At 35.5% G+C, this 24,006-nt stretch overlaps 1 protein-coding gene across 1 annotated transcript in view; it reads right to left on the bottom strand.

Moving 5' to 3' along the window:
- Window positions 1–24,006, bottom strand: part of AHI1 (Abelson helper integration site 1) — a 195,445-nt gene that overhangs the window by 56,033 nt on the left and 115,406 nt on the right. Inside the window, exon 22 of the mRNA XM_007452996.1 lies at window positions 19,758–19,813. Within this exon, the coding sequence (XP_007453058.1) occupies window positions 19,758–19,813 (56 nt within the window). The remainder of the gene's footprint in view (window positions 1–19,757; window positions 19,814–24,006) is intronic.

Here is a 24,006-nt window from a genome sequence, read left to right as displayed (position 1 = left end):
ATATGAACAATGGGAGACCCAAAAAGAGAAAAAACAGAAGAAAGGAAGAAAGAATAGTTGAAGAAATAATGACCCAAACTTCCCAAATTTGATCAAAAATATTAATCTGAACATCCAAGAGCCTAAACAAATACCAAGTAGGATAAACTCATAAAGATCCACACCTAGACATATCATAGCCAAACTACTGAAGCCCAAGAATCTTGAAAGTAGCAAGAGAAAAACAACTCATCACGTAGAAGGATTCTCAATAAGATTAACAATAAATTTCTCAGGCTTCCCTGGTGGCGCAGTGGTTGAGAGTCCGCCTGCTGATGCAGGGGACACGGGTTCGTGCCCCGGTACGGGAAGATCCCACATGCCGTGGAGCGGCTGGGCCCGTGAGCCATGGCTGCTGAGCCTGAGCGTCCGGAGCCTGTGCTCTGCAATGGGAGAGGCCACAACAGTGAGAGGCCCGCATACTGCCAAAAAACCCAAAAAACAAACAAACAAAAAAAACAATAAATTTCTCATCAGAAACCTTGGAGTTCAGAAGTTAGTAAGATGATGCTTTCAACAATAAGTGTGGAAAGAAGACTCAACCTACTATTCAATATCCAGGAAAACTACCATGTAAAAAAGAAGAAATTAATACATTCCCAGATAAATGATAACAGAGAGTTTGTTGCTAGTAGACCTGCCCTTCAAGAAAAACTAATGGGAGTCCTTCAGGCTGCAACAAAAGGGCACTTAACAATAACTCAAATCCACATAAAGAAATAAAGAGCACTGATAAAGGTAATTACATAAGTAAATACAAAGGACAGTATAAATGTACTTTTTGGGAAACTCCTCATGTAAATTAAAAGACAACTTTGTAAAGAATTATAAAAATGTGTTGATGGGCTTACAATGTATAAATAAGAGAGTGTCACGGACTTATGTATACTACCAAATATAAAATAGATAGCTAGTGGGAAGCAGCCGCATAGCACAGGGAGATCAGCTCGGTGCTTTGTGACCACCTAGAGGGGTGGGATAGGGAAGGTGGGAGGGAGATCCAAGAGGGAGGAGATATGGGGATATATGTATATGTATAGCTGATTCACTTTGTTATAAAGCAGAAACTAACACACCGTTGTAAATCAATTATACTCCAATAAAGATGGTAAAAAAAAAAAAAAGATGTAATTTGTACAACCATAATAGCACAAAGGAGGCAGAAGGGAAAATAACTGTATTAAAGTTTTTACATACTATTAAAATTAAGTTGGTATTAATCCAAACTATGTTGTTTTAAGTTAAGATGTTAATTGTAATTCTCAGGGTAACTACTAAGAAAACAACTCAAGTAAATACACAAAAAGAAAAAGGGATTTAAATTGGTATATTAAAAATATTACTTTAATCAAAAAAGTGAGTAATGAAAGAGGAAAGCAGCAAAAAAATACATCAGACATAAAGAAAACAAAACCAAACTGTAGACTTAATTCTATCTTATCAGTAATTAAATTAAATGTAAATTGATTAAGCACTCCAAATGGAAAGCAGAGATTATCAGAATGGAAAAAAGACATGATCAAACCATCTGCTGTCTACAAGAGGAACATTTTAAAGACACAATAAAGTTGGAAAGGATAAAAAAGATATGCCATATAAACAGAAACCAAAAGAGAGCTGGAGAGGCTATTCTGATACCAGGTAAAATATAATTAAAGACAAAAACTGTCAGTAAAGATAAAGAAGGACATTTTAAATGATAAAAGGGTCAATCAATCAGGAAGCCATAAATAAGTATGAATATATATGCACCTAAAAAGCCTCAAGATACATAAGGCAAAATGGACAGAATTGAAAGATGAAATAGATGATTCAACAAAAGTTGTTGAGACTTCAATACTCCACTTTCTATAATGACTAGAACTAGGCACATCAACATGGAAACAGAAGACTTGATCAACACTAAAAACCAGCTAGATCTAATAGACATCTATAGAACACTCCACCTAATAAAAGCAGAATACATATTCTTCTTAAGTGCATGCAGAACATTCTCTAGTATAGACAATATGCTAGGCTATAAAATAAGCCTTAAAAAAAAACAACCCTGAATGACAGAAAGTATGTTCTCCAACCATAATGAAATGAAAATAGAAATCAGTAACAGAAAGACAATTGGGAAATTGTGTCGAAATTAAACAACACACTCGTAAATACCAATGGGTCAAAGAAGAGAACACCAGGGAAATTTAAAAAAGATAAATGAAAAGAGAAACACAACATACCAAAATGTATGGGAAGCAGCAAAAGCAATGATCTGAGGAAATTTTATAGCTGTAAATGCTTTAATTGAGAAAAAACAGTCAAATCAATAAGCTAACCTTATACTTTAAAACTAGAAAAATAAAACTAAACCCAAAGCAAGTAGAAGGAAGGAAATGATAAATATTAGGATGGAAATAAAAGATAACAAATAGAAAAAGAATAGAGAAAATTAACAAAACCAATAATTGGTTCTTTGAAAGATCAAGAAAATTAACAAAACTTTAGCTAGACTGACCAAGGGTGGTGGAGTGGAAGGTAACACCCAAATTAATAAAATCAGGAATGAGAGAGAAGATATCACTATTGGCCTTAGAGAAATATAAAGGATTATAATGGAGTGCTATTATCAACTGTATGTTAACAAATTAAATAGCCCAGATGAAAGGGACAAATTCCTAGGAAGAGACAACTTAAATGTGACTGAAGAAGATGAATATCTGAATAGACCTTAAGAGTAAAGAGACTGAATCAACAATTTAAAAAACTTCCACAAAGAAAAGCCCAGGTACAGAACGCAGCATTGGCAAACTGTACCAAATGTTTAAAGAAGAAATAATGCCAATCTTTTACAAAACTCTTCCAAAAAATAAAAGAGAAATGAACACTTTCCAACTCATTCTATGAAGTCAGTATTATCATGATCCCAAAGCTGGGCAAGAAAACTACACACTTCTTATGAATACTGATGTAAAAACATCAACAAAATACTAATAAACAGAATCTACAACATATAAAAAGTATTATACACCATGACAAGTGGGATTTATCCCAGAAATGATAGTCTGGTTTAACACATGACAATCAGTCTATGTAATAGACCATATTAATAGCATTAAGGACAAACCCCATATAATCATCTCAATAAATACAGAAAAAGCATTTAACAAAATCCAACATTCTTTCCTGATAAAAACACTCAACAAAGTAAGAATATAAGGGAACTGCTTCAACCTGATAAAGGTGATTCACAAAAGCACACAGCTAACAACATACTTAATGGTCAAAGACTGATAGCTTTTCCCCTATGATGAGGAGCAAGAGAAGACACAGACACTCACCCTTGCTATCTCAACACTGTACTGGAGATTCCAGCCAGTAAATTAGGCAAGAAAAAGAAAGGCATCAAGATGGAAAGAAAGAAGTAGGACTAAATTAACAGATGAAATGACCTTTGTGGAAAGACAATCTCAAGGAATCTACAAAAAATCCTCCAGAACATCTTATAGAAGTAATAAACAAATTCAGTAAGGTTGCAGAATACAGGTGAATATAAAAAAATCAATTTTATTTTTATACCTGAGGAATGAAAAATCTGAATATAAAACCAATTCCATTTACAACATCAAAAAGAATAAAATACTTGAAATAAAAGTCTAAGACTTACATACTAAAAACAAAATGTCATTGAAAGAAATTAAAGTAGACCTATATAAATTGAAAGACCCATGTTACTAGATTGGAAGACTTAATATACTGTTAAGATGAAAATCCTCCATTTTGATCTACAGATTCAACATAATCCCTATTAAAAATTTTGCAGAAACTGAGAAGGTGATTTTAAGATTCATATGGAAATGCAAGGGACCTAGAACAGAAAAATAATCTGGAAAGAGAACAAAGCTGGAGGACAAGCTCTGCTTTTAAAACTTACTACAAAGCTACAGCAATTAAAACAGTGGATTACTGACATAAAGATAGGCAAATGAATCAACGCAATAGAATTGAGAGTCCAGATATAAGCCCTTACATTCATGGCCAACCGATTTTTGAAAAGGGTGCTGAGACCATTAAATGGGGAAATAATAGTCTTTTCAATAAATGGTGCTGGGAAAACTGGATAGACACATGCAAAAAAATAAAGTTACATCCCTAACTCACATCATATATAAAAATTAACTCTAAATGGATTACAGACCTAGGTAAGAGCCAAATGTATAAAAACTCTCTGAGAACACATAGAAGTAAATCTTTGTGACCTTAGATCAGACAATGGTTTCTCAGATATGGTAACAAAAGCGCAAGTAACAAAAGAGTAGAGAAATTGAACTTCATAAAACTTTTTAAAAAATGTTGTGCTTCAAAGGACATGATCAAGAAAGAGAAAAAGACAACCTACAGAACAGGAGAAAATATCTGCAAATCACGTATCTGATAAGAGACTTGTATCCAGAGTATATAAAGAACTCTTACAAGTCAATACTAAGACAAACCCAATTAGATATAAATAATATGAATATATCTATATTATATCTATATTTATGTATGAGTTACATAATTTATACAGTTGATTTTATATAATATATATTTATATGCTATATTCCTGGCACATGGTAGGTATACAATATGTGTCAGGTATAATTATTATTATTCACCTCCTAGAGTTCTTTGAGTTATCACAGAGGAATGGTGTTTTAAAATAAAAATATTTCTATAGGACACCCGCAACTATAAATGTGATCCTATTTTCCAAATTAAATGTAGATGTGATAACTTCAACCCCATGGCTAAAAACAAAACTGTATTGCTACCCTTGGTATAATAAGATCTGATTCTCATATATACATACATACATAAATACATAACACAGTCATTAAAATATATCCTATTTATATAATTATATAGTAAAACATAATTTGCCCAACTAGAAAATGGGCAAAGGATTTGAATAAATTATCCAAAGAAGATATACAAATAGCACTGCAAAAGATGTTCACATCATTAATCATTAAGGAAATGCAAATCAAAATCAGGAGATATAAGAGATATAACTTTTCACTCAATAAATTGGCTATAATAAAAAAGACAGTAACAAGTGTTGGTGAGGATGTGGAGAAATTGAAACTCTCATACTTGGCTGGTGGGATTGTAAAATGGTTCAGGCACTTTAGAGAACGTTTTGGCAGTTCCTCAAAATGTTAAATACAGAGTTACCATGTGACACAGCAATTTCACTACTAAATATACACCCAAGAGAACTGAAAACCGATGTCTACACAAAAACCTGTATGTAAATCTTCACACAGCATTATTCATAATAGCTAAAAATGGAAGCAACCCAAATGCTCATCAATGAATTAAAGGATAAATAAAATGTGGCATATCCATATAATAGACTATTATTCAGCCATAAAAAGGAATGAGATTCTGATGCATGCTATGACATGGATGATCTTTGAAAGCATGCTAAGTGAAAGAAGCCAGATACAAAAGGTCACATATGATATGACTGCATTTATACAAAATGTCCAGAATAGGCAAATCCACAGAGATAGGAAGTAGATTAGTATTTGCCAGGGGCTAGGGAGAGAAGGCAATATAGGGGGGTGGGTGGCTACTACTGAGTATGGGATTTCTTTTTGGGGTGAGGAATATATTTTAAAATTAGACACTGATGATGTGTACAAAACTATGAATATACTAAAACCCAATGAATTGTAGATTTTAAAAGAGTAAACATTTTGCTATGTGAATTATATCCAAATAAAGCTGTTATAAAAAAAGAACATCATAGAAATTATGGTTATGGAAGGTGAAGTTAGTCAGAATAAAGGAACAGATACAAGCAAAATCCACAGCGATTCATGTCAGAGAGGGGAGTCTTGATTCTGGCTATGGAAGTGGACAAAAGAGGTTAGACTGTGGAAATATAACAGAAGAGGAAAGCAATACATGTGGTACATAAGAGAAATAGATAAGCTTAATATATTACCAAGGTTTTTTCAGTAAGAACTAAGCAGTTGGTAGTACCAGTGACAGAAGATTAGAGTGGAAAGGCCCAATATAAGTCCCAGGAAAGACAGGAATTTCATTGAGCTGTACTCATTTTCAGGTTCTTTGGTTCCCAAGTGGTTAACAGGCTAAGTATTTATTATGAAGATTTTTCTAGTAGAATGGAGAAAGAAAAGAATAATTAAGATTAGAAACATCAGCTGAGGAGTCATTCATGCTTAGGTACCAGCTGACACTTGGGTGTGTACAATGAGTTTTACAAGTAGGTCTCAAGGAAGAAGGGACAAAGCCCAATCACCTCATTCTTGGGTGATACAATTACCTTTCCATTCCTGTTCTTTTTAGTCCTGTTCTTCAAACAGCTGTCTGTGGCATGTGGGTAGCATAGTTTGAAGTGTAACAGGTGCTTGTAATTTCCTTTCTCAAGGTCACAGGTGACTCTGCCAGTGCACTAGAAAAACCACAGCTTCTGGGCCCCTTTCTTCCCACCAAACCCCAAGATCCCCTTCTCACATCCAGATTACTCTCTGTTACTTATGTGTCTTTAACCCACCCCACAGCTTTGAGAATTGAAGTGCCACTATTCTGAGGAAAGCTAAGACTCTATCCACTAACCCCAAACCATATCTGATTAAAACTCCTTGGTGTGTGGATGGGATGTTTTCCAAGAAAAAAATTCTGCAATTGGCTTTCTTGGATAACATCCATGGTAGATGGTGAAGAGGGAGGAATCTGTATCCGGCCGTCCTGTCCTCAAGGTCTTCATGACCCTTCTTGGCTGTCATTCTGGTCGGCCCTACCAGTACTGCTCAGTTGTCTACTCTCTTCATCACCACCCCTGCCTAATGCCATTACAAGATACAGTGATGATACAAAGATCAGATGAGATAATACACACCATGAAGCAGGGTTTTTAAAACTAAAAATTGTTTTTATAAGTGTTAATTGCTGTTAATATTATCTGAACTGCTCCCAGTTTCCACAGAATCTGCCTTGTGCCACTGAGTGACACTTGAGTTTAATGGTTTAATCATATAAACTTATTCTGCTCTTAATATTTTTGGCTCATCTACCATAATGCATTTTCAATTTAAATGTTTCTAAAAGACTGTTAAAGACCTTTTATGTTTCAGTTTCCCTACTGGCGAATGATGATGATGATGGTGGTGATGATGATGATAATGATGATGATACTTTTATCATACAGAATTATGACATTCATGAGATAGCCTACATAAAACACTTTGCACAGTGCCTGGTACATAGTGAGTGCCCAATAAATGTTAGAGGTATGATTGTTATTACTCAACTCTTAAAGTTTTTTTATCAAAGAGGAATGGCGTTTTGTAGTAAAGTATTTCTGTAGTACTATAAACGTAACCATATTTTCCAAACAAAATATAGATCTACTAACTCCAACTCCATTCTGAAAAGAAAATTTATTTCTAGGTTTGGCAAAATAAGCTTTGAATCCATAAATGCCCTCAGAAAAGTCTGCTCATGTTGCCATATTACCAGGCAGAAATATGGTGACAAGAAAAGTTTATGAAGTTTAATTAAAAACACAGAAGTTTCGTTCCCTCTAGGGATTTATCTTACTTACTCTTTATGCATTAAACTAATCTGTGATCCAATAATGTGGTTAGACCAAGAGGTGTCTGCATTATTGGCTGCTGTACTATGATCTCTGCCAAAGATTGATCTCTGGGGACGCTGAGAAGATGGCAGGATAAAGGGCATCACAGGAAGAAGAGACCTGGTAAACTCGTGTATATTTATCAAGGTAAGAAAAGAATCCATGGAACATCTGGAGTGGCAGATGGTGAATGCCCATCTAGGCAGGAAGAATAGAAGACTAGTTTGGTAACTTTTGATTAACTTTTCCCAAAATGGAAAACAATATTCCATAAAATGATGAGTCTGAAAAGATTTTCTAAATAATTGCTTCATTTTATGGCATGATCAACTCAAGTTTTGGTTTCTCTTATGTACTATATTCAATGCTTCCTTACAGGGATCAAATTTTATATGGATTAAAAGGAAAATTTCAAGTAATCACCAAATCTTATTTTAACAGACAGGTAAGTAAATGCTTTGCTAAAGGACAATGCAATGTAACACTGAAATTGCTTTTAAACATTAACATCCCCCCCCAAAATGACTTTTATTTATAAGGCATTTTGTTGATAAATAAAAACTTAAATTGACCACATGTAAAGAAATTGTTGCCTTTTTGATTTTGTTCATTGTTCAATATTTTCCTCATGTTGTGAATAAAGACAATAAATAAGGGGCATTGTAAAATTTGTTCCTGTTACAGAGTTCAGGAGTGAGTGACCATGGCTGAAAAAAATCAGCATTTAAAAGAAAAATGAGTCAAAAATAAACTGATGAAATTCAACAAGGATAAATGGACCACTGCACTTAGGGTTAAATGGTAACAGTGGAAAGCTGAGAGATTACTGTGTGCTAGACACTGTACTCAGTACTGGAAACAGCACTAATGAGGAGGGTACTATTATTATCTCCATTCTAGAGATGAGGATACTGAGGCACAAGTAGGTAAATAATGGGAAGACAGGTCTTGACAGTAAATCTTTAAAATATCAAGAAGTTATGGTAGGTCATAATTCAGTATCAAACACAGTATGCAGATTATAGAAACCAATAATATCACTATTTTTCATATCACAATTAGAATATTAAATCTAGTTCTGGATGTCACTTTTCCAAAGAATACGAACAAACTGGACGGAATCAGTATAGATTAAGTAGAAGAAAATGGATAGAGTTAGTCTAAAAAAGAGAATGTCAAGATGAAACAGACACTCTCAAGCATCTCAAGAGCTGTGCTTATAGCAGAGGAAATTGGTTTGTTCTATAACGATCCAGAAGCAGAGTAAAACCAAGGTACTAATCATTTGTAGGTAAAGCACAAAACTTGAGTAATTAATGAAAACACAGTGTTTCTAAGATAGAAGTAGTTTTTTGTTTTCCAGGAAAGAACGTACCCACAAGCAAGGGGACTTCTTTTTGTAACCAGTGACACATCCTTCTCATACGTTGAAGCTAAATGACTAAAAATGTGTAGAGATTAGAAACGTCTCAATACACTTATCAAAATATCCCATTATTAGCAGATAATGTAGTCTTTGGCAAATATCAAGAACTCCAGAGGCTCTTAGGTACTAACATGTTAATTAAAGAGAAAAGAATTTCCTGGCTCTATATTTACCATCTGTGTGACCCTAGTGAAGACTCTTCACTTTTCAGTGCCTCAGTTTCATAATTTATAAAATGGGGATAATAATACCTATCTAAGATTATACAGATGAAAAGTAGATATAAAGATACACTGGCAACATAGTAGGTATTCAATACATGTGTATCATTGATGCTCACAACAAAGTTAAATAATAGTTTGATATAATTATGATTAACTTATTCTTAGAGATTCAGGATCATTATGAATATTAGTAATATAACAGCTAGTAATATGTGTAAGGTATTGGACAGTTCTCAGACTGCAGTGCTGAACAAGAACATGGAAGACCCCTCTTTTAGTGGTGCTTACATTTTACGAGGGGAGACAAAATTCCATAATTTTTTATAGGCCTTTCTGCTATAAAGTCTTGCATTCTGTAGAATGAGGCTTATGAAAAAAAAGTGCAGTTGTTGCAGACTACTTAAAATCTATGGAACTTGTAACTAGGGTGCTGAAAGAAACTAACAATCCTAATCAAAGTACTAATGTGGTATTAAATCTTTGCTGGCATCTGTACCCAGCATTATGGTTAAGTCAGGTCCATGAAAGAATTTCCTTTCAATAGAGACCAGTTTATCAAAATTAAAAACCCAATCAGGTTTTAGATTTCATCAAACAAAACAATTCTTCATTTGTATTGGCAGTTCTTGAAGCTACTAAATTAGACATTAGCAAAAGGCATTTCAGCTTTTTTCTAAAATGACTCAGTCTTTCCATTTGATTATGAGAAAGCCTGCCTCTGATGGGTTTAAACTTGTAACATGCATAAATAAATCTTCTGCAATCTTACTGACATCATTCATCTATTTATTAACTGCACATTGGCTAATTTGCATTACAGAAACACAGACTGTACTTAAAATGACAGTAAGTACTACTCCAAAGAAACAGGTTAGGGGGTGAAGTAAATGTTTTCGGCGGGGCATATTACCACCTCCCCTTACGGCATTTAACAGAGCTCCTGCTTTCTGGCTCCTGTCTTCCCAGTTTAAGTTCCTGAGGAAACAGACTCCCTTCCAGAACTTGCTCTTTTTGCTGCTCTCAGGGGAAAAAATGACCAAAATAATTCCTCTGGAGTCAGGTCTCATGGGAACCACGTGTTCATACTCCTAGACATCTCACTAGAGCTTGACTAAGGGAGTACGTCAGCTACAGTCTAGAATGGAATGATTTTAATTTCTTTAGTTTTTTAATGCTTCAGATGTACTGTTTTAGAATATTTATGCACTTTTGAATTGTTCTTGATTCACAGTTTTTTTTTGTTTTTTTCCTTGTGCGTTATGCGGGCCTCTCACTGTTGTGGCCTCTCCCATTTGCGGAGCACAGGCTCCGGACGCGCAGGCTCAGTGGCCATGGCTCACGGGCCCAGCCGCTCCGCGGCATGTGGGATCTTCCCGAAACGGGGCACGAACCCGCGTCTCCTGCATCGGCAGGCGGACTCTCAAGCACTGCGCCACCAGGGAAGCCCTGATTCACAGTTTTGATTAGCCGATTCCTCAAGTTCCACCAGTTTGTGTAACTGAACACGACTTTATTTGTGTTGGGAAAGATAGTGAAAGAGATTGAAATGGGCAAAAAAGATTACTGGTTGCTCTTTCAATAGAACCCTAGGCAGCCAGACCAGTGCCCTTCCTTTTCCCCACTGTACTGCACATGCTCTCTAACCCATGCTGGCTAAATTACACAGTTATCTGAACACCATAACCTACTGCTTGGCATCATTTCACCAAGCCCTGGGCTTATGAAGGTGGAGAGATTTGGTCTGTAGTGAAAGGACTTAGTTTTTGATCTACTGAAGACAACTAACCCACATCTACTAATTAAGCAGCATGAAATTTCCAATAGCAATGGTGGTGATGGGCATTTGTTAGTCGACCCGGTGAACATGACTGCCATGTGTATAATATATGGGTGAATTCTAACTGAATCCTGAGAATAGGAAGAATGAGAGAAATGATGGGTGAGCATTCAAGCGATGACTATCAGAAATTTGCTTAGTTTTTCTTCTTTAATATGTTGTCCTAGAACAGTAAGAGCAGATGAAAAAGACCCAAAGTAGACATAAAAGATCAACTTCTTCAATTTTCCTCATTTTACCAACTAGAAAAGTTTCAAATACTCAGTAAGGAATCTTGCTACAACCGCCTTACTCTACTCCTTTGTCTAATGCTAAAATACAGTGTGCATCCTTCTCTCCATTTATGTTCCTGAATTTTTCCTTCCATCTGAGAAATTTTTTGAAAGTAATAATGTTGCATAAATACTAAAGCTTAATTTTTCACTTTTGAAGAGCATGGAAAAAGAAACATTTACTTCACATTCTATATAGATTCCTTTCATGGCAGCCCTTTCGGCAAAACATTACTTTCTTTTGTGAAATGAGTCAGCAATAGGGCTTCCCGGGTGGCGCAGTGGTTGAGAGTCCGCCTGCCGATGCAGGGGACACGGGTTCGTGTCCCAGTCTGAGAGGATCCCACATGCCGCGGAGCGGCTGGGCCCGTGAGCCATGGCCGCTGAGCCTGAGCGTCCGGAGCCTGTGCTCCGCAACGGGAGGGGCCACAACAGTGAGAGGCCCGCGTACCCCACCCCCACCCCCCCCAAAAAATGAGTCAGCAATATACACACAAGGCTAAGTTAACTGCTATTCTATTTTGCATCCTCCTCTCGTGACAGGTTTCCCGAATTGCTTCCAGTTCATCATGCCTCCTAATGTTACCTAGCTTCCTTTCTCCCAAACTTTTCTGACTACCTATGATGGCACAAAACCTCCAGTTAGACTCCCTTGGCTTTCAAGATGCTACACTATTCCTGACTTCCTATGGTCTCTCTTTTCTGTCTGTCTTCTGTGAGGGCTCTTTTTCCAACCTTCTGAAAATGGACATCCCTGAAGTCTAGTCTAGCTCTTTGTGCTTATTTATTTCTATAGTTTCAGCCTATATTCAGTGATTCATTTAAGCTGTATCTACTGACAGTCCATAAGCAATGGTGACTCAAGCAGACATGGTCCCTACTTTCATGAAACTTACATCCATTCTATCGAGGAAGACAAGAGATAAACATGAAAATAACTGAACAAAAAAATTACAAATTGGGATAAGTATTAAGAAGGAAAAAAAAAGGTGCAATAAAAAGACTAAGTGGGGAGTATCTACTTCAGATAGAATGGTGAAGGAAGATCCTCTGAAAAGCTGACATTTACTGGGATCTAAAGAAAAAGCCCATTATGCAAAAGGGGGTGTATATTCCTGGCAGAGAGACCAAATGTTCAAAGCTGATAGGTGAGTAGGAGAAAGGCTGGCTGTGTTCCAGAAACTCAGAGCAAAGAGTATCATAAGGTGATGCTGAAGAGGTAAGCAGAGACCAGATCAGGCAAGGCCTGGTAGGCCCCAGGAAAGGGTTTGGGTTTTATTCTACAAGTAAGGAGAAGTTATTGAAGAGTGTTAATGAGGAGAGGGATAATCCATTCTGACTTATATTTTAAAAAGATCACTCTGGCTGCCACGACTTACAGAATCGATGAATAAAGGGATCACACATTTAGGATTGCCCAAGACAATCCCAGTTTATATGCCTGTTGTCTTGGTGTAACTGGATTTCTGCATCGACAGCAGGAGACAGTCACAATATGCAATAAATAAATAAATACATACATACATAAACACATTTTAAAAAATGAAAAGAGAAAAACAAAGAAGGTTGGTCAAGAGACACGCAGGTCATTGTGGCAACCTTCATCAGATTCCCTTGTTCCCAGTGTCGCTGCCCTAGCTGGGACCCTGGCGTCCTCCCTTTGATTCTTGACCTCAGGCTTGGGATATGTTCTTGTCCATATTATCTGGCCATCTCTTGTGGTGAAATAATACTCAATATCTGGTATACAGAAAAATATTGAGTGGAATGTGTCTCAACTCATTTATCCCTCACAACAATCCTTGAGGTAGGTATCACTCCCACTTGCAGACAAAGAGGTAAAGAATCCTGCCTGAAGTCATGTGGAGTAAAAGTGGCCAAAGCAGGACTTGAAGCCAGGACATCTGGTCTGGACTCAGTGTTCTTAAGCCCTCTTCTAAAATTACTCCTCAATGCGAGAGACCTAGACATGTTTAGGGAACTACAAGTAGCTCAGAGTGGCCAGCGTTGAGTACTGGGGAAAAGTTGGAAATAAGTCTACAAGGGTAGCAGAAGGCTTCTGACCACATGCTAAATAGCTTAGCTTTCAACTGGTAGGAGATGGGGTGCACCACAAGATCTTTAACATATGATCATATTTATGCCTTGGATAAATAACTCTGTGGAGAACGAATTTGGGAAGTGAGTCGGAGGAGACTGGTTCCTGACTGAGCTTTCTCTAAAGACTGGATATCTGCCCCTTTCCTGGACAGGGCCTTTGGACACCTGTTGTGAAGAGTCTGCTAGCTTTCCGCTTATAATGACACACAGGACTTCCCACAACCGAGGTCTGAGGCTTCTGACCACTGGATCTCCCTTCAGGACCCCAGAGCTGTTCAGTGTGGCTCTATCAAGCACAACAAATTTAGATCTTCAAACTCGTCCTCTTTTCTGAGGTTCAAGCCTATATTCTCAGTTCTCTACTGAACATTTCTACTTGTTCATGGCTTCTGGTTACCTGAAATTTAACATGTCTAAAATTGAATCTATTATTCTCTAAAAATCATCCTTCATCCCTATTTTTTTAAAAATCTGTTAACAGAGTCATCATTCACTCAGTAACCTATGTCTCCAGCCATCATTTACCTCTTTTTCTTTTGAATTTCTATCATCAGTTCCAATTTCCAAATCTTTCTCATAAGCATACCACTATTTCCATTTCCATTGCCCCTTCCTTATTCAGACCCATAGCACCTTGAATGTGGATTAACAGTAGCTTCACAGATCATTTACTTTCTTCTAATCTCCACCTACCTGCAATTTCATGAGCTGCTTTTATTTTAATTTTTGTAAAACATTACCCCTTGATCATCTCATTCTCATGCTCAAATGCCTTACTGTTGCTTATATTGATAAAGTCTTAATTTTTTACCTAACATCCAATGATCTTTATAAATCATGCCCAAATTACCTTTTCTTAATCTATCTCATGTTCTGAAATGCTCTGCTTCAGGCAAACTGTCTCCATCTATAAACTGTGTACTTTCCTTCTACGATCTTCCGTCACACTGTTACTCTGGTCTAGAACATCCTATTCCTTTTAAAATCCCATCTGTCCTTTATGATCCAGTTTAGCACCTTCCTACTCTAAACAGCCTTCCCAAATCACTACAGCCCTGGGAATTCCTAAAGCACTCAAGGCCCATCCCATATTCCTACACTTGAGTACAAGTGCTGCCTTGTTGACATGACATCTGTACTATATTGCTCTGAACTTTTATCCATTTCAGGTATTGAGATTTAACTATTTACAGTTCACTTTTCTAATTAGACCAAGAGATGCTCAAAGACACAAAGCATGTTTTATACTTTTTTGTATTTCTGCTTTCCCCCATACCATTCCCACACCTACCCAGCACTTGATACTGTACTGTCCTATGGGCACCGTACACCTAATGCTTGCTGATCATTTAGAAAATAAATTCCTATTATGCCACTCTTATGTTATAGTCCTCCAGTAATATGACACTTTCAGAATTTTAAAACTTTCTCAGGTAGAGAAATTTAGCAAAGTCAAAAGAGAACTGGGGGAAAAAAATCTGAGAAAAACAAATGTCAGCAGAGTATGCTAATGGGAAAAATCAACATAAGCTTCATAATTTACAATATCTGGAGAAAAATTAATGTGCAAATACTTAAGAAAAATGTTATAGTATGGATAACTCACAAGTGGTCTTAAAAAAGAATGAATTTATTGCATTTACATTTGAATTTCAATAGAATTGCTCTGAATTGCTACTTTATTGATAAGTGAAAACAGATTCTTTTATGACAAGTTATAAAAGCTTATAGTTTATCAGTTCCCTCTCCACCCTACAATTGCCTTCAGGAAGAGATTGGCCATAGGTTCTATTTTATGAGTTTTATAGGGGCACATTCACCCTAGTTTACATACTATGAATTCCCGGAAAATTCTTTAGATTGGCCGTCCCCAACAGTATGTTAAAATGTGAAAGACATATTTTATGTAAACATATGTATAAATTTATTAAACTAGTGTGCAATAATGCAATATGTAGCAATCTTGTGAACCTAGAGTGGGCTAAACAATGATAATAATCTAACAACAGAAACAACTCAAAATGCTGTAGAATGAATATCACATAATCCATAATCATATAATCAAAAAGAGGCTCAGAATAAACTTTAATTTGTATGTACATTTATGAATAAGTTTACTGTTAAGGGCAAGCAATACCACGAACATCTCAGATATATTTTCATAATAATAAAATACTCTAAAACACAGTAAAGTTTACCACTGATGAAAAATCATGTGACAAAAATTTATCAATCAAGCCCTTAGAAAACCTAGAAGGACTGTAACTGCAGAATGAATGAACAGCTTGTTAAACTGGTCTTATAACAATGAAGAATAATGAACCAACACTTAAATTTCCAATCAAGCTAGGATATTTTCATTCTTAATAATTTATGCAACACTTTAACAGATGGCAAAAGTGTTCCGTAACTGGTATAATTCTGATGAGACAGGCAGGAGTTTGTTTCAACCTGCTGTGGTAGATGTGTAGACCTCTACGAAAACATAAGCCGTAATTTTATAAACTGACAAAACATCCCTTTGTTAAAATAAAATTTGTTCTCATTAGTGGGGGTTGTGGGATCACTGAATAAAATAAGAAGAAAGAAATAGGATAAGTTAAGGTTACAGGTTTGGAATGCAGAAGCTTTACAAAAATGATTGACTACAATAGGCCATGTTGATGTTATTTGAATTTTATCGTACCAGTTTTCACTGGAAGAAATTCAAAAACAGTTCTCCTCAAATCACTAAAAATACTTTATATATTAAACATGGCTTACCATGTTTTAATTCCACCAGAAAATAGGAAAAGCTATGGGAACTGCTGTGCATATGACTGTACATTAAAAGGCAGGTATGTTTTAACTAAGTCCTTCGTGTAATAACCTAAAGTAAGAAAAGACCAGACATGTGGGTGGAAGACTTCCTTATGCTAGTTGCTATTTCTCTTTGGTTTGCAAATAAGTCCTCCATTTAAAGTAACTATGGGACTCAAGCCTATGCTGATTTAACTATTAACTTACTTTTACACCTGCCTTTCAGGGTTCAGACAATGACCTCTGATTAATCTGAGTCTGATATTATCCTTAACTTGCTGGAGGCTATAAGCAGGTGCAGTAACCAGCTCTTAAAGTGGCATGATCTAATTATCTTCATGTAATCTAATATTATGATTGTATGATGTCTTATTCGCTTTTCCTACAATAGTAACACATCCGAGTGAATACCATTTAGCCCAAAAATCAGTGAAAAGAAAGCCACACATTTATGCATCAAATCTAAGCTAAGACATTAGGTATAAAGAAAATAAAAGAAAATCTGTAATACATGAACAGGCAAAACATGCTACCTATACAAAGGAATAACTATCAGACTGATTTGAATGTCTCTCCTGAAATACTCAATGACAGAAGGCAAAAAGATGATCAATTTCCACAACGTTTTGAAGGGAAAAGGTTATATTCAAATAATTAAAAGCCCTGGCAAGCTGTCTTATGCAAAGACAAATGAGAGATATTTTAAAATATGTAGATTCAGGTAATATAATTCTCAATTTATATTTTTTGAAAAAATAACTTGAAAATATACTCTTAGATATGAACAAAATTAAGAGCTCTGAATGCAAAAAAAAAAAAAAGTAAGTAGTGATTATAGCCAGTTAAGAAGGAAGGTTTGATACTTTTTGGTGGAGGGGGTCATGCCATGTGGGGATATTGTTTTGCTTTCTATTGAAGGAAACTCAAACACAGATATGGTATTATTTATGTCAAAAAGAAAAAAAATTCCAAACAAAAAATTAAAATTCATGTAATAAATTAAAAAAAAAGGGAAACAAGTAAATTAAAAAGAGAGTGAGAAAGAACACAGAACCAAGGGACAAAAGGGGTTTTGTTCTCAGGTTAACCTATATTCACTTAAAGAACACTACTGCATCCCACTATAACGCTATAGGATCAAACTATCCTCTGTAACCATATATTGCAGAAAAGTTCATTCCAACCTGAAACATCAAGAAACACATCTTTCCCTGTCACAGAGGCCTAAGAAAGTCTTGCTTCCTTCCCCTGCTGAATAGTTGTAAGTAGCATCTAGCACTCTCCTAGACCCCAGCCATTCATGGTAGGACTTAGAACCAAAGGAGTTGTAGAGATGTAGGCTGGAAACTGGTGGCTAGGTATGAGAACAAGAGTCATTTAGAGCCTCAGCCATTCTGAAATCCTGGCCCACTCCCCTTCTATTTTTTTTCTCAGGCCCAAAGAGTCTCTCTCCTTTTTAGCCAGTATAGTACAAAGTTTGAACTCACAAATATCCCACTTTGTAAAACTTTTAGACAGACTTTTTCCTATTTCTTTTATCTCTAAATATTTTCTTCTCTTAAACCCTTTAGGGAAAATAAGGGCACACTGACACAAAGGAGGAAAATTAGGTAAAATTAGATTTCTGTGAAAATCAGACTTTATCTGTCCTGAGGCCCAGCAGAGATTGGGTAATGAACAGACTTGTGATTCTATTTAGAGGTTATGGAGAAAGGGCCAAGGTTAACTGTCAGCAAGTTGGGGAACTATGGGGGAGAGGAAAGGTTGTTGAATATGCTTAAGTTGTAGTAAAGAGACAGAAGAAGAGCTCAGAAAAAGACATCAGAAAGGAAGACTGGCTCAAGTCAAACCTGGGGATCTAATCAGTGTTACGGGAGCGTCTGTATAAACCAAGTATTTTAAAACTTATCAACTATACAGAGTAGAAATGCTATTAATATATTAGGAGCCACCATTTAATAATCCAACTGGGAGAACATAACCAAAAACCAAAGATACCTAAACTATTATGCATTAGATTTTGTTCCTAATTCACAGGAGTAATTTCGAGATCAGGGCACTACTGTAAAGTTTGTTCATGCCATTATTTCTCATGATTTCATGAATATTTGGTTCTATTATTTTATGATTTAATTCACCTGGGAATCTGCCATCAGCCTACCGGGTGAAACAAAAAAACCTGGCAGGTTACACTTTTCTGAGTTCCAAAATGTACAGAACACCCAGAATGCAAACAAGGTGCTGCAGGAAAGCCTACAGGAATAAAATAAATTTCAAAAGTATATAAAATAGTCAAATGAGTAGATTATTCAAATACCTTAAAATAATTAATTTTCCATAATTGCTAGCCTTCCATTTTTAATATTAATGAATAAAATTTACATAATGTTACAGCTATTCTTTTAGCATACTTACTAAAGGATAACTGGAACACACACACTATATCCATGTACCTTTTTATGACTATGCTAATGATTAATTCCTCAAACACCAGTCATTTCTGAAGCCCCATGTATTAAGTTACCAAACATGCTGAATCAATTATATGGATTTATAACAAACAGAAAAAATGGAGTCAATTTGTCCATGAGGAAAATATTAATTATCAATAAAATTCAAATACAGTTTAATACTTTTTTATTTTCTTAAAAAAAGTATTACTAAATCTTTCTCACAATAGGAAATGCTGAATTGTACGGAGTACTTGAAAGATTTATTATATAGAAAGGATAAGAAACAAGAATATGCTAGTGAAAAGATATACTCTAGTCTATTTCTTGTGAATCTTTCAAGTGGGAACCAGCAACTGAAGTGTATTTCATACATACAAATACTATATACAGAGATTAAAAGGGAAGTTTATTTGTCTTCCTTTTATATTATTTTCTATAATTATTTTTAACATAGTAAAGAGATACTATAATTCTTAAATGCCTTTTGTTGTCTGGTGGTAATAGTAGTGGGGTAAAAGATTAGGTTTCACTTTTATAATAATAAGGCATAGTAGTCTCCAAGAGAAATGAAGCATAATGGCCTACTTTCACTATTACAAAACATGCACTCTAAATAATGATGCTAGTGCAGAAAATAACACTCATTTTTACAAGGGTGTAAATCAATTTGCATAAAGATTTACAGTACTTTATCAAAAGTATAAAGTATTTTAAAATTAAATACCATTCTATTCATAACATTAATATAAACAAGTACCTGTAAAAATGATATAGCATCTTATTTTCCTATATCTTAGTAAAAATTGATAGGTTATCTTGATTATTAGAAAACATAAGGTTAATTTTCTTAAAGGGATATAACTCTTGGCAAAAGGTAGGTTACAAGAGTTTTCTACAATGGCATTTTGTATCACTATAACCAGTATTACTTTGTGCCTTCTTAACAGTTTTAACAATGTAGAAATAGATTGCCTTACCGTTGGTGCTGTATCTACATGGTGGTTACAAGGCTTTCTTTCTATACTGATAATCCCTGTGAAATGAAAAGATTGTGAATATTTGCTTATTATACCTATACATTTTATTTTGAAAACATTTATGTCAGCAAGACATGACTCCTACAGCTTACAAGAAAAAAGCCTCACTTGGATGGCAGAATCCTTTAAAGTGGTATCATGAATTCTTTGGTCAGAAACAGTTGGAGAGTTTAGCTAACTAAGAGACCTGACTCAAGGTGAGCTAAGCCAATTTCCTCATTCAAGTGGCATCCAGCAATAGCAGAAGATGTGCTCTTATTCTGTTCTCAGCTCAAAAATTATACCATTATCTCCCTCTGCTACATTTCTTCAATGAAAGTTTTGCTCTGTCTTGTTGGTCATCAAGTTTTCATAAAGAAATATCACAAAGTCTATGAAAAGAATCGCTTCCTTATTTTCTCAAAAACAAAAAATAAATCTATTTGAATTTCTCTTTGATCATCTGATTTCCTACTGATACAATCGGCTATCTATTCAATCACCACAGAGTACTGAAAAAAAAAAAAAGTTCCCTTGATTCTCTCCTTTAAAATGACAATATAGACTGCTAACCTTGAGAAAAATCATTTTATCATGTATAGATTTATCTTTTTGTTCCCCATGTCCTCTACTGCATTTCTTTGTAATAAACAGCTTCTAAGGATGTAACACATTGCATCTCATCTGAAAGATACTGGTTCAAAATCAAGCTCAAGTTTAAAACGAACACAGGTGTGGCTCTCATTTACTTTTCAATCTCTGTCAATCAGCAGACCAACATGTGAATAGTTAACACGTGAGTAGTTTAACAGTTTGTTAAATAACGCTAAAAGCTTAACCACGCAGGGGTGGTTAGAAGTGAGAATTGCAATGCCCTGTTAAGAGCAAATAGCACAATTCCTAGTTGAAACAAAACACTAATTGCTCTCATTTATAGGCATTTAACTCATTTTTTACTCTTAGATAACATTGGCCTTGAAAAGATTTTTGTAAAACATTTTTGAAAATATTCAAATAATGCTGATTCTTATTGTAAGACTTTACACTGAAGTATACAGAACTAATGGTAAAATCCTCACCTCAGCCCTCATGCTCTCACAACCCTCTCTAGCTGCAACTGCTAAGAATAGTCTGGCACGACACACTGGCTTTAAAATGAGAGTGGTCATACCACGGAGTTCAGGAATTAGCAACATCTTACATACGTGTTCTCACTACTATAATCTGACTGCCATAAAATAGGCCTAGGCTGATTACTGATTTTAAAATTCTTATCCAATTAGAAAGTAATTTCAAAATGATGAAAATAAAAAAAAAACTAAAATCCCCCCAAATCTACATCCTTAGCTTATGAAAGTACAAAGAAAAAAATTACATGTTTTACAGTTTCAACTTCAGGATAAGAATGTGTTGAAAACTAGAATTTTAAAATGAATTTTCTAAAGATATTGGGTTGGCCAAAAAAAATTCGTTCCGGTTTTTCCATAACATCTTATGGAAAAACCCGAACGAACTTTTTTTGGGCAACCCAATATAAGCTTAGTTTTAAATTTAGATTGCCTACTGAAATAATATCATTTAGAAATACAATCATACATGTTTGTTTCAGCTTTCAATAGAGAATATACAGAAAGGAATAAGCTTAAGGAAAAGCATCCCCAAATGTTTTGCTATTTTAAGTAAATTTTACCCCCAAAAATCTATATTTTATTTCACTTTTATCTGATCAAACATTCCAGATGTTTCTGTGAAAAGTATTTCTTGGATAGGACTGACATTTAAGTTAGCAGACCTTGAGTAAAGTAGGTTGCCTTCCATAATGTGAGTGGGCTTCATCCAACCAGATGAAGGCCTGAAAAAAGACCGACTTCCCCTGAAAGAGGGAATTATGCCAACAGACTGCTCTCACCAGGGTATGTCCAAGTGTGTCTTTGTTATTATTAATCTTTCTTGGGGCTTGATAGCCCTTTAATCTGCAGAATCTTATCATTCTCCTGCTCAGGGAAGTTTTATTCTGTTATTTGTTTAATTCTGCAGCCCATTTTATTTTTACCTTCATAATTTTTATCTTTTCATAATTATGCCACTTAATCTTCTAGGTTAGCATCTTCTTTTTCACTTTGTCTAATGATTTTAAAATCTGAAATCATGTTTAGTTCCTTTCCAGAGGCCTACAAAGACTAAGGCAAGAGGGATGGCAAACGCTGGACAGTATCTCAGAAGATGAAGTCTTTTTTTTCCCTGGGATCTCAGAGCCAGTGTGTCAGGCAAGGTGTGGGAATGGGAGCGCTGTGTCTTCCTCGGTGCTGAGCAAGGAGCTGTGCATGGAAAACAGGCCTCTTCTCAAGGTGTGGGCAGAAAATGGGTTTTCCAGAGTTCACTGAGGCCTCTCAGCCAGCAGAAGCTATAAATCCTCTGGGTAACTGACTATTATCTGTCAGTTTAATGTTTGTAGTACATCAAGGGCCTGGCAGATCCTATGGACCACAATGGTCCTTAAACAGAGGCCTATACGCCCATCCACCTGGAGGAGTTTGCTTCCAGGACCTGTTACTGGGAGACGGCTGTAACCTGCAACTGATGAGACTTGAGAGGAGAAACTTAATCCTGTGCCTCAGCACAGGGGTAACAGTTGCACAGGTTTGCTTTCATTTTTTTGCTATAGTTCAGACCTCCAGCAGAACAGTTGGGACCACAACCATGAGAACGCAAAGAAAATAAACTCTGGTAAGGAGTTTCAGTAACTTGAAGATAGCAAATAACCTTATACGACTGGCAGTGCCACTGCTAACAATGGAAAAGTTAGAGAATCTCTTAAATTAAAATAAAACAAAACAAACAAAACTTGACAACTATTAAGAATTTTAAGATAGCTAATTAATAAATAACAAAGATAACACCATTTTAAAGGGAGGAAATAGCAGCTTTCAGAAAGTAAGTCAGAAGATGGGTCACACAACCAAGCAGCAGCAGTACCACTACTGAAACCCATGCCTCTAAGTCACAAACCTCCAGACCCATTTGTGTGTTTGTCTAGGCCCTGTGGTCAGGATCTGATTTAATTCACTTTTGTATCCATAGTGCCTGGTCCAAATGCTCGAAACACAGAAGATCCTCAAGAGTTAACTCAAATATTAACTGAATGAATTAATCTATGCCATATCCACCGGGTTCATATTCTACAATGCAGTGTTAACTGTGTGTATTAGTCATCAGAATGTTTGAATTAATGTTCTAGGACTCCTTTTAAAAACATTAATTAACTACTTCCTTTGGTAATGTTTCTAAAACTACTATAAAACTGAAATGTATTATTTTAAAATTTTCCTAATTTTCCAGACATTAATACACTCTGGAGAAGATAATGAAGAAATTTTATGCTTCTTGGGAGATGCTTTGGGTATTTTACTTTGTGGAAAATCAGAACATGACATTATACCCCACTTGTACCTGACTGATTGGAACAGCAGAATAATATATTTTTTAGTTTCCTTAAACTCTACCAACCTTCAAGTCAGGACCATGATCAAAGGAAAGAAAGAAAAAAGATGATCAGATTTATTGCAAAAACAAAGCAGGCCAAACAAAGTGCCAAATTCTGAAGCCAGAACATATATCCAGCAACCTTATGTATCATCACCAAATGATTATGGGCAACCCACCAAGCACAAGGCACTGTGCTAAGGACAGGAGAACCTCTCTCCTCCCTTCTACGAAACTTTCTAAAGAGTTATTTGTTTTAGGCAACACTATAACTATGCATCCTAGTTGAGTTTTGGAAATTGCCATTAATCTCTATATGGGGCACAGGGAGAATTATGCTTTGATTATCTACGGTTAGGAGAAATGAAATGCAATTTATTATATTCCAGTAAAATACAAAATTTAGGAAGGCAAAGATCTTTCCTGCCAAATTCAATATAAAGATGTCTGTAGGAAAACTGCAAGCCCTTCTCAAGAATTGGAAAAGAAGTAAAACTGTTACTTAGATAATATAATTTATATCCAGAAAGTCCAAAAGAATCAATGCTAAAACTAACACAACCAGTAAGAGAACTAATAAATCAGAAAGTCAGCATAATATAAAAGTTAATATATAAAAATCAATACCCTTTACATATTCAAACAACCAGTTAGAAGATGTAATGAAAAAGCATACCTCATTTATAAGATTATCATAAAGGAGAAAATACTTGAATAAATACAAAAA

The sequence above is a fragment of the Lipotes vexillifer genome, unplaced genomic scaffold, assembly GCF_000442215.2.
Source record: "Lipotes vexillifer unplaced genomic scaffold, Lipotes_vexillifer_v1.1 scaffold155, whole genome shotgun sequence".
Lineage (NCBI taxonomy): Eukaryota > Metazoa > Chordata > Mammalia > Artiodactyla > Lipotidae > Lipotes > Lipotes vexillifer.
This window is presented reverse-complemented; position numbering and strand designations above follow the sequence as displayed.